At 34.1% G+C, this 18,104-nt stretch overlaps 1 protein-coding gene across 2 annotated transcripts in view; it reads right to left on the bottom strand.

Annotated features, from left to right (window-relative positions):
- Positions 1-18,104, bottom strand: part of NUP153 (nucleoporin 153) — a 70,565-nt gene that overhangs the window by 35,498 nt on the left and 16,963 nt on the right. Inside the window, exons 3-11 of one of the 2 annotated variants that reach the window (XM_044773199.2) lie at positions 11,975-12,223; positions 11,682-11,821; positions 11,472-11,600; positions 7,367-7,483; positions 7,231-7,275; positions 7,080-7,136; positions 4,683-4,829; positions 1,820-1,872; positions 1,438-1,564 (exon numbers count right to left, since the gene is read on the bottom strand). In XM_044773199.2, the coding sequence (XP_044629134.1) occupies positions 1,438-1,564; positions 1,820-1,872; positions 4,683-4,829; positions 7,080-7,136; positions 7,231-7,275; positions 7,367-7,483; positions 11,472-11,600; positions 11,682-11,821; positions 11,975-12,223 (1,064 nt within the window). The remainder of the gene's footprint in view (positions 1-1,437; positions 1,565-1,819; positions 1,873-4,682; positions 4,830-7,079; positions 7,137-7,230; positions 7,276-7,366; positions 7,484-11,471; positions 11,601-11,681; positions 11,822-11,974; positions 12,224-18,104) is intronic. The other variant, XM_070515599.1, reaches the window with a different exon arrangement.

Here is an 18,104-nt window from a genome sequence, read left to right as displayed (position 1 = left end):
CTAGTGAGTCAGAGAGGCACAACTACGAAACTGCTAAATCAGAAAAGAGATAAAGAAAAAATGAGGAAGAAAGACCTTCCAATCTAAGTAAGCCTGCAAAGCAAATACCAATAAACATGAAGAAAATCACCACTGATACATACAACAATTTCAATCAAAATACGATTTCATACTTAAGAGAAACCTTAGAAGACCTCCTGTTTCAAAGCCTAAAAACATACTCTTAAGAAACTCATGAGTCAGTGAGGAAGTCACAAATGAAATTTTAATTAGAAACAAACTACAAATGAAAGCACTATGTATCAAAACTTAAATGATCCAGCTAGGCTGAAATTCATTTACAGAAAGACTGAAATGAAACCTGAATTCAACTTTAGTTAGAAAACAAATAGAGCAACCTACAGACAGAAAGGTTAATCTAACCAATCTTCAGTTAAACCCTACCTTCTTCAAACTTTCATGCCCAGAATATATAAAGAACTCTTCCTAATAAAAGAAATAACCCAATAGAAAAAACGGAGAAAGGAAGAGAAAACCCAAATGGCCAAGAAACTCATAAAAAGATCTCTCCCCTCTCTAGTAAATAAGGAAATGAAAATAAGACTCCAATGGCATACCATTTCACCTTCGTCACATTAGCAAAACTTTAAAAATCAACAAAATCAAGTAGTGGTAAGGATAAAGAAAAAGCAGATCTATCTACTATCATGGGGAAGTGTTATGTAAAACTACCTGGAAGAGCAATACGGCAACATCTAATACGTTTGAAGATATGTATCATCTCCTATAATCCAATAATTCCATTCCTAAACAGCCTATGGAAAATACTGCATGTGTGCTAAGGGAGAAGTGCATAAATATCCACCTGAGGAAGTATTAGGAATCAACCCCTATGTACCCTGCAGAATGAATTTTGGTAATCTTCATACCAGATTATATCTAACAGTGAAATTAAATAACCGAGAGTTACCTTTCACAACACTGATAAATTTCACAAATAATATGAAGAAAAAGGCAAGTGAGATGAATACATACAGTCTTAATCCATTTACGTAAATTTCAGAAATGGGCAAAACCTAACTATACAATAATATTAGGAGGGTCAAATAATTTCAATTGCAATCTCTCTTATTTGAATAACTATTGGCTTTTAAACAATATCTATGAAATTTAAGGTACTAGGTTAGGTTTTCTGTGTTGTCACAGTGAAGGAGATTAAAAAAGCCTGGTGGTTTAAAACACACACACACACACACACACACACACACACACACACACATACTTACATTTTGAAGGGACTGCTTCGATGACAGATTATTCTTGTACTGGGTCTCCCCAAACCCCATCCTTCCCTGGGACCTCCAGATCATCCCCCTCACCACCACACCACACCAAAGCTTTTAATAAACTTCAAGAGTATTAGGTATATAACCCTACCTCCTCCTCTGGAGGTTTAGATGCCACAAAGCGTGTTCTTTCTCGTCTCATCTTGCCGCCTCCACTACCTACTCCAGAAGATAAACCATTGGCTGCAGACATACTGAAATTTGGGTAAGAAAAGCCACTAGGCAAAGAAAAAGAAAATTAAAACAAATGATATATTACTCTGGCCCATAACTTGTTAACTAACTGAATACTTAAAGCTTTAGAACTGTTAACAAGAAAATACGTGTTCAGCTGAAAGTGACTTTAAAGCTGACAGATTTTTGTGTGTGTAAAATTTCCAATTTTTTAACCTTATTAATCTTCAAAAATGCTTATGTAAATCAAACATACTTTACAAATTACACATGAAGTTTAGCTATAAAGTTGACATTACCTTTCTCGTTGTTCTCTCTTTTGTTCTGGTGTTACAGTTTTTTCATATCCAGTCTAGAAAACAATAAACACACCACATTTACATGCTTGCCTATTTGTTTTAATTTTCTTAATACCACCCTTCTATCTGTGAATGTTAATTTGGAAGTTAAATTTGGAATTTGAATTTGGAATCAGGAACTTGAAGGTTTTTTTAGTTAATGAAGTCTGAAATTTGCAAGTTATAGTCTACTTTCTGAATGGTAACTAACAGTTACAGTGTGATTATATACATATAACGTCACCAAGCACAACTGTCCTTTCAACAAAAGAGTAGTATACAAAGTTAATATACTTACCAACCGCGAAAATATGTTCACTTATCTTTTGTTATGGCTTATTAAATACACAAGCAAATTTACAAAGATATTCCCTTCTGAAACAATTCTTTGCAACTTAGAGTTCCTCCACTGAAAGGAATCAGAGTTCCCTGGAGAAATGGCTGATTACAGGACAGCGCTGGGGCCAGAAACTCACAAGATAAGCCTGGATTATTTTATAATGTCAAAAAGCAACTAAGTGCTCAAAAAATGATGGGGAAATAATAAAAGGACACAGACACCAGTTCAAAGGCCAAATAGAGGAGAACATGAGCATAAGAATAAATAATACTAATAAAGGATTATAATCTTATTGAACATAAGAATTCAAGTTGACTTAAAAATATATAGATATGTAAATACATAAACAGAGAAAAGAAAACTCTTCTTACAGTAGAAAGTCAACTAGTAAATGTAGAATGAATGGTAGAATTAGAAAACCACTATTTGGCAATCTACTAACAATAGGTTCAGGTAAAAATCATCAATAATGCTAACACTAGTGGCTGAAAAGGATATTTATACTCTCAAAGTTATCTCCCCACAAGATACTATTAATTACAAAAGGTAAAATAGTAACTTTATAGTGGAGAAATGCCACTGACACCACCTTAACTAGTGATCACATTGTCAGTAATGGGAGGAATTGATAGTATGTGCCTCCTGATATGATACATTGAGAAGAGCTCAGCATCTAATCTGTGGTATTACTACCAAAAGTACGTAAGTGGAATCTAATCATGAGGAAACATCAGACATCCACACATTGCAGGACATTCTACACAGTAACTTACCTGAACTCTTCAGAAATATCAATGTTGTGAAACACAAAAAAAGAAATCCTTAAGCAACTACTCTAGACTACAGGAGATGAAGAGATGACAACTAAATGCAAGACATGTTCTTAGATTTTTTTGCTTTTGGGACAACTGCTAACATCTAAATAAAATCTGTAGGTTAAATAAAACTATTGTACCAATGTTAAGCTTCTGGTTTCGGTAAATGTTCTGCAGTTATGTGAGGGAATTCCTTGTTTGCAGAAAACACACAGAAAAAGATAAAGCAAATACAGCAAAACGTGTAGTTCTCAAAATTCTTCTCCCAAGTCTATAAATCCACAATTAGGTTCAAAATATTTTTAAAATTTTGATAAAGCAAATATGACAAAATGTTAATGACTAGTAAATCAAGATAAAAGAGTAATGGGCAAACACTGTACTATTCTTTCAACTTTAGTTTGAAAATTTTCAAGAAATTGGGTTATCATGAAGATTGAGATTAAATATAAAAAAGGGCAAATTGTAAGATGCTATATAAACACAATAAATACAAAAGAATGCGCTTTAGTTAAATGACACAAGAAAACAGACAAATCCAGAATATGGCACATTTTATATGACAACTGGTCTGATCTCTTCAAATACCAATGTGACTAACAATTCCATTCCTACAAATAAACCCAAGAGCAATATAAAAACATGTCCACAAAAAAAAAACTTGTACACAAAAGTTCATAGTAGTATCATTCATTATAGTCAAAAAGGGAAAGCAACTCAAATGTCCCTCAACTGATGAACAGATAAACAAAATCTGGTATATCCAAACAATGAAATACTATTCAGCCATAAAAAGGAATGAAGTTCAAATACATGTTATGACATGGATGAACCTTAAAAACATTATGCTAAGTAAAATAAGCCAGTCAGAAGGGACTACATATTTTAAGATTCCATTTATATGAAATGTCCAGAATAAGCAAATCTATAGAGACAGATTAGTGGTTCCCAGGACTGGAGGGGTAGGAGTGGGGAGTGAGTGCTAACAGGTATGGGATTTTTTGGGGAGTGCAAGATGGTGATGAAAATCTCCTAAAATGGACTGTGGTGATGGATGAACCCTGTGAATATACTAAAACCACTGAACTGTACACTTTAATTTGGTGAATGGTATGGTCTCAGTAAAGCAGTTATTTTAAAACAAATTGGTGAGGGTGAAGATTTGAGGTCTAGAAAGACAAAATCAAAAGCAATGTGTGAAATTTTCTTGGATTCTAGTTCAAAAAAGCAGCTATAAACAACATTTGAATATGGACTAGATACAACACAATTATTAGGAAGGAACTGACATTAATTTCTTCAGAAATAGAAGACAGTACTTAGGAGATGCATGCCAAAGTACTTAGGGGTGGGCAGACATAATGCCTGAAATTTATTTTCAAATATGTAGTTCAACAACACAAATAAAACACACAGATAAAACAAGTCTGGCAAAACTATTTAATCTAAACATTGAGTATATTCTAGTTTACTAGTAAATACTAATTTAGGATTTGATCAAAGTGCCAGCCATTTTAAAGGCATGCCAGTTCATAATCATCACTAATTCACAAACTTTATGCATTATTAGTTGCTAGGTTGCAATGATAGAGTACTTGTATTTTACATTATTTATTCTTATTCATTTTAATCAATATTCAAAGACTAGCAAAAATAAACACATACTCACACTGTGCTTTTTATCTATTCTTTGATTAGTCTTCCTTAATTCACCAGCTGGGGTCAGAGATGGTTTAAAATAAACAGTTCGATTTGCTGCTATGGAAACTGGTTTTGGGGTCATGAGTCTCTGAACAGGGGGATACTGAGAGTCCACCTTACAGGTAAATGGAAATCAAAGACAAATTTTTATTTTCATACATATCAATGATGCCTATCTAAAAATTATTTGACAGTAGCTAATATAACCTAGAGACTATGAGTATTTTCTAGAGAAATACCCAGTGGATGCAAACAAATACTAAGAGAAAAAACTGACAGTAATAGAACCAACGATGTATACAGAAAAAAAATGTTTGTTTATTTATAGATACATAAACACCTATATACATATCATCCCAAAATGGTTTCATAGATTGATTCATTCCAGACTTAATGACTTTCACACACATGTGCATACAACACACATGCACACACACAAAATAGGAACTATATTCAAAACCACTCCACAAATCTAAGCTTTTACAGAATGAATTTCAAATATATGAACTAAAACTAATTTTGCCACATTTCCTCCAAATTACTATCTAAATTTTCTTCAGCTGCAAATAAGATATTTTTAAACCAGCTATGAAAATATTTTATTTGCTAAAAATGTGAACTCTCTCCAAGTTAATTTTCCTCTATTGTTATTTAAAACTAAACCAAAAGTCTTATAATTTAAGTCTAATTAGTAGAGCACTATTAAGAATTCCAAATCCTAAAATGTCCTGGCTTTATTATCTAAGTGCACAAGTATTTTGTCAACAGTCTTTTGCTACACTGAAACACAGTAAAAGTCCTGCTGGTGTTAGACGACTATAAAACCAAGAACTTCTACTATGCCCAAAGACTGTAATACTATGAATACAGTCCTTTCACCCGGCAGCAGCTGTGAACAACACTGGTTTCCAGGGCAAAGCCTCTGTACAGTTACTAGCTCTGCCCTAAATCCTCACCACAAGTGTGATCCTACAACTCAATGAGACAGTCTGTTTTGTAAACCCATCTGATTACATCCATGAAACCAGAACTACAATATTGTATTCTGCCCTTTATATACCCTTGCACTCATTAATAAAATTTTATTGATACTATACTCAACAATTAATAAATTTTTATTGAGGAAGACTTCTATTATGGTATAGTTTTTAAATTCTACTTCTTTTTAAACAATCTGATATAAATGGGAGTCTGCTAAAAGCAGCTAACAGCTTAAATGAATGCCGTCAAAGCAGCTAATAATGGATTCCCTCTTGCCTGATTACAAATGTCCAGGTAATTCTAAAAATTGAGAAGCAACACCATCCCAAGAAAATCTCAATTTTAGCGTTCTTCTCTGCATCAGAGTTTCAGTAAAAATAATTTACCAATATCTTGAATAGAGTCCTTGCAATTAATTCAGAGAATTATAATTTTAATCAATTATTTCTGGGGGAACTTGGTGTTGTAACAAATGTTTTCACAAATAAGGATCTGGGAATCTCCTTCCCCTGAAGGATACTTAACTAGCCACACACATAACCAACAAAAAATGGAACTCTTTAACCCTTGCTAGTTAAGCAAGCATTTTACTTTTTCCACAGTAACCTCCAAAGCTAATTTTAACCGAATACAATAAAAAGGGTTATCAAGATATAATCTATATTATATTTTTTACTAGCTCTGCTATCCTAGAACAGTATTTTGGCTGACAAATGAAAGATATGCCAATTTGAAATTCTATTACACACAACAGATATTTTTTTTTTAAAGATTTTATTTTTCCTTTTTCTCCCAAAAGCCCCCCGGTACACAGTTGTATACTTTTAGTTGTGGGCCCTAGTTGTGGTATGTGGGATACCGCCCCAGCATGGCCTGACAAGTGGTGCCATGTTCGCGCCCTGGATTCGAACCAGCGAAACCCTGGGCAGCCAAAGCGGAGTGTGCGAACTTAACCACTCGGCGATGGGGCCGGCCCCCAACACACATAACAGATTTGACATAATGTTTGTTAACAAGGAAAGTTTACCGAGATAACTATGTTCCATAAGGGTTTTAGTTCACTGAACTTCTAATTACTAAGCACTTCAAGCTCTGTTCACTTTTATTTTTGTTTATCAAAAGGCAAGAGTTACTCACGAAGACTGGCAAGATGCTGAAGATGGAAATGCCAATAACCAAAAACTACTGACTGAGCATCACTACATACACAGCGTTGTGCTAAGGCCCTCACAAGAGGTTACAATATCTAAGTAAAAAAACCTTATTTTTTAAACACGTTCCCTAATGACTATCAACTAAATGCACTTTGCATACTTGATAACTTAAAAATAAATACAACAAAACTGCTGATACTTTAAATAAATAAAAACTAAAGAAATATTACCTTTTCCCTTTTGGCCTGAAAGTCTGTGGTGGTATCTATCCCACTCCTATTAAGAGGCTGAAAAAATAAAACACTATTAGAATAGATGGGAAACTTTGAAAAATGACTTTCATCACCAATATCTCTTAAAAAAGTTTAAAAATCAACTTACAGAATTCAGAGGAGAAGAAACAACAGATGGAATTCTTTTTGCATCCTGTTAATGTAGAAATAATAACAAAATTAAGATTTTTCACTAAACAAATTTTGTTACACTCCTGCATTTAATTGTGATTTTAAAAATTTACCGCTAGAGGGCTTGACATCTTCTCTAAAGACTGCAATATTCGCCGAGCTGTTGAACTAGTCACACCATAGGACTGTGCATTGAGTTGCTTTGCTTTCATCTGTCTTCTGACCGGTGCCTGTAAAGTAAACATTGTATTATTTGTTGGAAGCATAAACTCTAAAACACGTATTTCAAGCAATGAAAATGCTTACAAAATAGAATGGATGCCCAAAGTGAAACAGGGTTAAGGTGTTAGCAAAACTTTATCTCTGGGTGGTATCATTAAGTTTATCATCAACTTTTCCCTTTTGCCTTTATCAGAAATCCAGTTCCCTAAGAAATTACCCTTACAACCAGAAAAAAGTGATAAGACAGCATGCACCACTCTTAAGATCTGCCAGCTATGTTAAACGGGAAAAATTAGGTAACTGGTAAAATGTTCTAGCACTACCTTGATCCATTTATCTCTGATGTTTACGTCAAAGAACACTAAACTAATGAGAACGGCATTAAAATATTGGTTATTCTGGGTATTAAATAATATTTAGTTATAGTAAATTCTAAGATAGCTACACAAAGAGACTGTAATTTCTACTGCAATTGAAATTAAACATTTTAAATTGACTTGCTTCTCAAATTTTAATGTAAGAAAAATTTTAAATACTCGGCTATTTCTTAATAAATGACTTTTTAACTTTCTTAAAATTGGAGTTGAGGAAAAAACCTTATCAACAATGGACAAGTACCCTTTAACAGACAAGCTATGTTTACGAGTCAAATAGAAACACTCCCTTTTCTCAAGAATGCATTACAACATTTCAATAACCAAGTGACTACCACAAAACAAAGTAGTTTGGCAATGTTTAATATAAAAAAATACTATCACGATCAAAATATAACTGTTCCTACAAATAGCTGATAATATCTGAAAAAGTGAACTACAAGAACCACTTTAATGTTTCTCTGATACCAAATATTCAATATATTTTCAGAGTAGCTGCAACATTCTACATTAAAGATGCCCATTAAAGATTGCTGTTCAGGTCAGAGGCTTTGGCAAACATAGGCAACATTAAAATCCTCTAGGAAAACATGACAGTCTATTTTTTCACTGGATTCTACTAACCACTGGCTTCTCAGGGTCTCAGTTCACAAATCAATAAAATGGAACTGAATTAGAATCTTTAATATAGCTCCCAGCTCTAATGCTCTAGGAAAGGAACAGCAAAGAAATTTAATCCCAAATGTCAATGATAAACATTTGGAAGCCTGTGTTGAGAAGGATTCTATGCATATGCCAGGACTCAGCATTAAAAAGTACAGGATTCAATATAAGAAACAGAAGTAGCAGCAGGAATATACTCTGACTTGAACTATTCTGTGAATCATAGGCTTGGATAATCTTATCTTCTATTAACATGCTGAACTATTCTAATTGTAAAAATTTTTTTTAAAAAGATTAATATGAGCCGGTTTAAGCTTTAAGAAAAAGCTCCCTGTGTAACTCCAACATCCAGTTAACACTTTCTTAAGTAAAATACTGCCTTTCATGAGCACACTCAGAAATAAGACTCAAAACTACTGTTAATTATACATGGAAGCATCCTCTAATTAGGAAAGAACGCTAAAGAGAAGACAAAATCTTCCAATACACTTGTTTCTGTTATTTCTACGTCTGTCGTGGACTGTCATCTTTACACGGATTTCCCTCTCCAAAGCCTATACGCTTAAAGCACTATTGCTCCTCCATCTTCAAAATGCCAAAGCCTGTAACGCAAGCACCATAACATACACACAAAACAGAATTTTTACGATCCTCAAGAAATTCTTAGGACAAAGCATAGAATGCTGCAATTTACCTTTAGTTGATAATATGTTTTTAAAGTTATCAATTTCCGATTGTGCTCTGTTGATATGTAAATACAACTGATTTTGTATATTGATCTTGTATTTTGTGACCTTGAGAAGGTTTGTGTCTGTAATTCATCAGAAACATTGGTTTTGTAGCTTTCTTGTAATGTCTTTGTCCGGTTTTATTATCAGGGTAATGTTGGTCTCATAAATATGTTCGGAAGTATACTCTCATATTATATGAAAAAGCTTGTCTAGAATTGGTATTATTCCTTTCTTAAATGTTTGGTAGAATTCGCCAGGGAAGTTATCTGGGCCTAAAGTCTTCTTTGCTGGAAGGTTTTTAAGCTATGCATTCAATCATTGAACAGACTAGTCAGGCTATTTATTCTTGACTAATACCAAATAACATGAAATACTTAGGTACAAATCTAACAAAATATGTGCAAGGTCTGTGTGATAAAAACTACAAAACACTGATTAAAGAAATTTAAAGACCTAAGTAATGGAGAAACATACTGTGTTCATGGACTAGAAGACTCAATTTTGTTAACATGTATATTCTCCCCAAATTGATCTTTAAATTCAATGCAATTCTAATCAAAATCCCAGTAGACTTTGTAGAAACTGTTATGGTGGTTCTAAACTTATGAAAAAGCAAAGGATCTAGGAAAGCCAAAACAAGCTTAAAAAAGAACAAAGTTGCAGGATTCACATTATCTTGATTTCAAGATGTACTATAAAGCTACAGTAATCAAGACACTTTAGTGTTGGCCTTTTGCCAACAAAGATACATAACACAAAGTCCAGAAATAGAGCCACATATGTGGTCAAATGATTGGTGACAATAAGGCAAATGCAATTCAATGGAGAAAGTATACTTTCCCAGACATTCATGTTAAAAAATGAATCTTGATACATATAAAAATTAACTCAAAGTGAATCATAGGCCTAAATTAAAACCTAAAAACTATCAAGCTTCTGGAAGAAAATATTGGAGAAAATCTCTGTAGCCTTGGGTTAGGCAAAAACGCCTTAAGACACAACACCAAAGACATGAACCATAAAAGGAAAAAAACCAATATACTGAATGTCATCAAAAGTGAAAACTTCTCTTCAAAAGACATTGTTAACACAAGCCAGAGAATGGGAGAAAATATTTGCAAAACATATAATAAAGAACTTACATCCTGAATAATGAACTCTCAAAACTCATTAATAAGAAAATCCTATTAAAAAAACGGGCAAAAGATTTTAACAGGTATTTCACTAAAGAAGATATATTGATGGCTAACAAGCACGTGAAAAGACACTCAACATCATTAGTCATTAAGGAAATGCAAATAAAAATCACAGTGAGGTAGTTACCACTACATGTCTTTTAGAACGGCTAAAATAAAAAACAAATAACTGATGAGAACAAGTGCTGGCCAGAACACTCTTACATTACTGGTGAGAATGCAAAGTGGTATCAGTCACTTTGGAAAACAGTTTGGCAGTTCATCATAAAGTTTGGAGTACACTTACCATATGACCTAGCAGTTCAAACTTCTAAGTATTACTCGAGAAATGAAAATTAAGTTTCACACAAAATGTCCACAGTAGCTTTATTCCCCACTTTGCCAAAAATTAGAAACAACCCAAGTGTTCTTTCACTGGTAAATGGATATACAAACTGTATTATAACTCAGCAATAAAAAGGAATTAACTATTGATATATGCAAAAATATAGATCAATCTGAAATGCATTATGCTAAGTAAAATAAGCCAGATTCAAAAGGCTACATACTACATGATTAAATTTATATGACATTCTGGGAAAAACAAAACTAAAGGGAAAGAAAACAGATCAGTGGTTGCCAGAGGGTAGAAGTAGCACGAAGGAATGACTACAGCGATGTACAAGGTAACATTTTGAGGTGATGAAAATGTTTAATCTTTTGATTGCAGAAGTGGTTACCCAACTATACGTGTTTAGTTAAAATTCAAATATTCTAACTGGCAAAATTTTACTATATGTAATTTATACCTCAATTTTTTTTAAAAAAAGGAATTAATCAATCACACTTTCTAAAAAACACACACAAATCCAATGCATAAAACGTTCGCTTAGGTCTAAAATAATGTTCATATACTCTCTAAATGAAAAGAACGATTACAATCCACAGTTCTATAATTTTACCAAAGAATAAGTGAACTAAAACTCTGAGTGCCAATAGTTACTTATTATTTTTTCAAAAAAGGCTATCAATCTTTCTCCTGTTTAAACCAACCTGATATGGTGCGTTTTGTAGTTTAGGCTGTCTTACAGCAGCTGCTGCCCCACCATATGTTGTTTTTCCAGGATAAAAAGGAGAATCTCCAAGCTGACTTGTTTTAAGGATTGACGTATTCCCAAGTGACTGCACAGAAACATAATGATAAATTATAAGCAATAAACACTCAAAACTAATGTGATTAAATCAAATGTGATTAGTACTCACGGGGGAAAGTGGTACAAAGGCAGATAAGTTGAATGCTGGTTTTTTGGAGCTGGTGGCAGTGTGCTGTGAGAGTGAATGAGAACGTTCAGCCTCTGGGGACCACAGAGGTGGCACTGAAGTGTTCTTTGACACAGCTATATCTGAAAGAAAAATATGTAATGCATAGTAACAGCACTAATTACAAAACCCTGGATTTTTGTAAATAGAAAATGAAAATTACAAACAAATTAGAAAAAAATAATCCAATGAAATTTAATTTTACTACCAAATTTACTACCAAATGCCAAGAATACCTTTATCAGAAGCTCTAGAGGAAAAACCACTGGTAGTTGAGATGTTATCATCATCATGCTGAGAGGTAGAATCTTTAATTTCCTTTACAAGGGAAAATCCAGAACTGCCGATTGGGAAGGCCGAGGATGTGGAGGGCTGACAGTGTAACGAAGGAGATTCCAACATGGAGAAATTCAAATGGCTCCGATGAAGAGAAGGCCTTGTTAATACATCCGGATAATTTGAAGCCGTACTAGTTGTTGAGGGTTCTTAAAAGAAAAGCATAAGTGTTACAGATATACAACTTAGAAAAAGCAATACAAATGGTGTTTACTTTAAGAAAATATACTATATAATAAATACAGCTTCAATTCAAATCCTTGAGGCCTCCCATGTTAAGCCCAATTTAAGATATTCTTTAGCCAAAGTTTCAACTATCTGAAATTAATTTTCCTAACCTAGTATCAAAATATATTTCAGTGATCACATACAACTTTCAAAAGTGCCTAGTTCTTGATTTTCCTTAAATTGATATTACTACAAAATCTGCTCATAAAAAATAAAAGCAAAGTAACCATATAAGAAAGCCAAAACACAAAAGGGATAAGTCTGCCCTCCAGAAACAACAGTTATTAAATTTGTATATCCTCTCAGATATTTTATATGCACGTGCAAATGTTTTCGCCAATCAAATAATCATGCTTTTGCATCCTGTTTTACGACTTGTTTTTCTATTCCAATGTAATTTTATCTCTACATACAGAGCTCATTTCCTTTAAAGACCACATTGTATTTTACCACACTGATTTACTCTAACTATAAATATATATATGTGATTGTTTCCCTAACACTCTATCAAACATACATGCACTTATATCTGCAGACTTTTAAGAGTATTCTTTTATATAAATCCATGGTTCTTTAAGTATGTATGTAAGACAAACATGAGGAAAAATTACTCAGCAAATAATCCTAAGTCATCCACAAAAAAAAATCTGATTCTGCAAGTCTGAAGCTGGGCCCATAAAGTGGCCTAAGCAATCAAAGGTATCCTGAGAATTCATGGAAAAAACAATTACATGTGGAATTGTTCTATCATACTAGATCAGAGTACATGCTCATTTTTGTTTATGAGAGATAGTGTGATTCAAAGATTTCCTGTCAAGTTATACTTCCACAAATAGCAAATGACAATTTACATCTCCCTCATACTCTCTAATACTGGATAGTAACCTTTTCTGATTTCTGTCACTCTAATTTGGGAAATGCCATAACTATTTTATTTGCATTTATTTAAATGAGAGGGGTACTGAGCATCCTTCCCTATATTCGTTGGTCATTTATATTTCTTCTGTTAATTACTTACTGATATACTTTCTCTTACTACCAAAATTAGTTAAGATCTACTTTCTTTTTGATCAGTAAGATCAGTGTGATATAATTTGAAATATTACAACAAACTTTTCACTGTTGGTTGAATTCACTCATTTTTTGATGGTGTCTTCCGTAATATAGAAGTAACTTTTACCTTATTTACAGTCTTTTACCATTCCAAAACTGTAAGAAATAAAAAATTTTACTCATTTCTTTTTTTGGGTACTGTTGCTTTTATTTCAAAATAATGTTTAATCTTGACTCCATGTGAAATCAGTTATGATGTAGTAGTCAAGGACTCAGTTTTCACTGTTTTCCAAATGATAAGTCTGTTTACATTCTAAAATAACGTTAAATAAGCCATATTTTCCTGATTGAGAAGCCACCACTACCACATACTAAATTCCAAGAGGCTTTTCTACCCGTTCCCCAGTGATGTCTGTAAATTTCTGTACCAATACCATAATGCTTTAAATACTTTCACTTCAGAACACATTTAATGCCTGTAATAGTTAGTCCAGGGCTGGCCCAGTGGCATAGTGGTTAAGTTCGCACTCTCTGCTTTGGGGGCCCAGGGTTCACAAGTTTGGATCTGTGGTATGGACCTAGCACTGACTGTCAAGCCACACTGTGGTCACATCCCACATAAAAAGGGAGATTGGCACAAATGTCAGCTCAGCAACAGTCTTCCTCAAGCAAAAAGAGAAAGATCGGCAACAGATGTTAGCTCAGGGCCAATCTTCCTCACACACACACAAAAAAAGTCAGTCCACTTTACACCACATTGCCCTATTCTTCTTCAGAATTTTTCTATTCATGTTCAGGCGTATTTTTGAGAACTTTAGAATCATTTGGCAAGTTTCCAAAGACTCTTCTAGTTAGGCTGGAATAACTGGGCCTCCAGATTAATCCTACTGTAAATAACTTAAAATTGGACAAAATATGAGGCAACAGCTTTCAGACACTAGAAAACAGCACAAGAAAATTCATAAAGTGAGACCTATCACTACCCAGGCTGTTTGTCTAGGAATATTTTCAGACCTGGCACAAACAGCTGGAGTCCAAGCAAAACACAGCAGGCAGAAATCAAAATTAAGGCCACTGGTCAGTAAAAAAACAAAAGACCAACTATGCAGGGAGGGGCCTCCAGAAGTCCACAAGCTGTGTCTAGAGAGAAGATGGGCTATACATATGCAGAGAGAGACCACCTAAGTCTTACCAAATAGCAGCTGCTATGGAGTTGAGAAAACAGATGATAGAAGGTGAGCAGTGCTAGGGGAAAAAAGCAGTGCTGAGGACAGTGAAGTTCCAGAGCTTTCAGAATTCAGAGATCCCATAAATACCTCCTTAAATCCCTGGCATTCAGCTGAGATACCAGAAAAGCTTCCCCTTGGGACTAGGGATCATGTCCTAGAACAAGACCTACTGGAGACTCATCCTAAAAAGCCACAGAGGAGACAAGAGTTTGCAGACTAAATTCCGCCACATAGGGGACTTAAGAAACACCTTGGACTCTCCACAGACACACATTAACAAAGCATAAAACTAAATCTACAGAAGTTCAAAATCATCACAGGGCTGGCCCGGTGGCATAGCAGCTCAGTTTGCAGGCTCCACTTCAGGGGCCTGGGGTTTGCTGCTTTGGATCCCGGGAGCAAACCTAGCACTGCTTATTGGGCCATGCTGTGGCAGGTGCCCCACACATAAGTGGAGAAGATGGGCACAGATGTTAGCTCAGGGCTAATCTTCCTCAAAAAAAAAAAGTTCAAAATCATTCAGTAACTACTGTCAGCTAAAACAAGAATCAATACTCTTCAGAGGACGATAACAGAATCCACAATCTCTACACATATTATTCAACATGACAATATTTAGTCAAAAATCATTTGGTATTCATAAAAAAAGAAAATATGATTCATAGCAGGAGAAAAAGTAGTCAACAGAAACTGGACCCAAGATAGCCAAGATGTTGTACTTAACAAAGGCTGTAAAATACTTATCTTAAATATGTTCAAAGTTCCTAACAGATACGTTAAAATTACTTCACTGTGATCACACTGAAATTAAAAGATTTCAAGAAGGAACTAATATCATTTCCAGATTGTTTTCCTACCCACCTTTCTTTTTGTTCATGTCTCCTTCACATCCCTCATCAGGACTTTAAAGAACTTCTTCTAGAGTGCCATACACTTCATAAGTATATTTCTATATGTTTTCATTGTTTGATATTTTAAGTGGGATCCTTTCTTCCTTCATACTTTTCTAACTGGTTACTGGTTAAAGAGTGTTGTTAGATTTTTTTATCAATATTAACTTTGTGATTAATTTCTAGAATTCTCTTATTCTAGATTCTCTTATTCAAAACAGATTTTTAAAAATCAGTTGGCTTTCTTGGGTTTTCTAGGTATTATCTGTAAGCAAGATCATTTTGCCTCCTCCTTCCCAATACTCATACATATACATACATCCTCTTATCTAATTACATTTTTAATATCTGGAAGTGAGTGGTGACTGGGCGTCCATATTACTCCTGATTTTAATGGGAATGCCTCTCATGTTTCACCATTATACATGATTTCTGGCGTTTGGATGACATGTTAAGGAAACAGTAGTTTCCAAATTCCAAACAGAAATAAACAAGATTTTAAGTTCTGGCAAATGCCTATTTAGTACCTATCAAAAAGAGAAAATGTATAAGATCACTTCACCTATTAACATGCCAAATTATAGTAATAATTCCCTAATGATGAATGATTCCTTGCATCCCTAGATTAACTCTACCCAGTGAGTAAGAAGAGTCTACTATTCTTTAACGTGCTGCTGGATTGTATTTGCTACTCTATAATTTTCTTCTATGTACTATCTTTCTAAAAGTTTACCTTCAAAAATATTTAACAGCTTAAGCAATACAAAACAATTCTTGACTATTTAGTTTCAAAGTGCTATTATACAAAAAATAAGGTGTATATAAAAAGTCAATCAGGACTAGAAGGAAACATTAATAACATAATAAAGGCCATATATGAAAAACTGACAGCTAACATCATACCACTGGTGAAAGACTGAGATTTTCCTCTAAGATCAGGAACAAGATAAGGATGCCTGCTTTCTTCGTTTCTATTTAACACAGTATTGGAAGCTCTAGCAAGAGTAATAAAGAAAAAGAAATTAAATTTATCCAAATTGGAAAGGAAGAAGTAAAATCATCTCTGTTCACAGATGATACATCTCATATGTAAAAACTCCTAAATGTTTCACAAAAAAATTATTAGAATAAACAAATTCAGCAAAGTAACAGGATAAAAATTCCACACACAAAAATCAGTTACGTTTCTAGATACTAACAATGAGCAATCTGAAAAATAAATTAAGAAAACAGTTCCATTAAAAATAGCATCAAAAAGGGGCCGGCCCCGTGGCCGAGTGGTTAAGTTCGAGCACTCCGCTGCAGACAGCCCAGTGTTTCGTCAGTTCAGATCCTGGGCACGGACATGGCACCGCTCATCCAGCCACGGTGAGGCGGCATCCCACATGCCACAACTAGAAGGACCCACAACTAAGAATATAAGAATATACAACTATGTACCAGGGGGCTTTGGGGAGAAAAAGGAAAAAATAAAATCTTAAAAAAAAAAAAAAGCATCAAAAAGAATAAAACACTTAGGTATTAACCAAGGAGGTGAAAGACTTGCACAATGAAAGCTATAAAACATTGCTGAAAAAAATTTAAGCAGATATAAATAGATAGAAAGGCATCCCATGTTCTCAGACTGAAAAACCTAATATTGTTAAGATGTCAGTACCACCCAAAGCAATCTGCAGATTCAATGCGATCCCTTTCAAAAACCCAGTGACAGTTTTTGCAAAATAGAAAAAATATCCTAAAATTCTTATGGATCTCAAGGGACCCCTAAAAACCAAAATAATCTTGAAAGCGAACAAAAAAAATTGTAGGTCTCACACTTCTTGATTTCAAAATCTCACTATAAAACAGTAATCAAAACAGTGCAGTGCTGCCATAAAGATAAACATATAGACCAATGGAATAGACTAGAGAGCCCAGAAATAAACCCTCATATATACGGTTAAATAAACTTCGACAGGAGGCCAAGACCACTCAATAAAGAAAGGGCAATCTCTTCAACAAGTTTTGGAAAAACTAGATATTCACACACAAATGAACGAAACTGGACCTTGATCTTACACCACATAAAAAAAATTAACTCAAAATGGATTAAAGACCTAAACGTAAGACCCAAAACTGTAAAAACTCTTGGAAGAAAACAGAGGCGAAAAGCTTCATGACACTGGTCTTAGCAATGATTTCTTGGATATGACAGGAAACAAAAGACAGACATATGGTACTGTATCAAACTTAAAAACTATGTGCACTAAATAATAGTTTGAAAGGCAACTTACAGAATGGTAGAAAATATCTGCAAATCACATATTTGATAAAGGGGATAATATTCAGAATACATAAAGAACTCCTACAACTCAACAACAAAAAAAATCAAACCACCTGATTAAAAAGTGGGCAAAGGACTTGAACAGACATTTCTCCAAAAATGATATACAAATGGCCAACAAGCATAGGAAAAGATGCTGGACATCACTAATCATGAGAGAAATGCAAATCAAAACCACAATGAGATACCACTTCACACCCATGAGGATGGCCACTATCAGAAAAACAGAAAATAAACGTTGGTAAAGATGTGGAGAAACTGGAACCCTTGTGCACTGTTCACAGGAAACAAAATGGTGCAGCTGCTG

Source organism: Equus asinus, chromosome 8, assembly GCF_041296235.1.
Source record: "Equus asinus isolate D_3611 breed Donkey chromosome 8, EquAss-T2T_v2, whole genome shotgun sequence".
NCBI lineage: Eukaryota > Metazoa > Chordata > Mammalia > Perissodactyla > Equidae > Equus > Equus asinus.
This window is presented reverse-complemented; position numbering and strand designations above follow the sequence as displayed.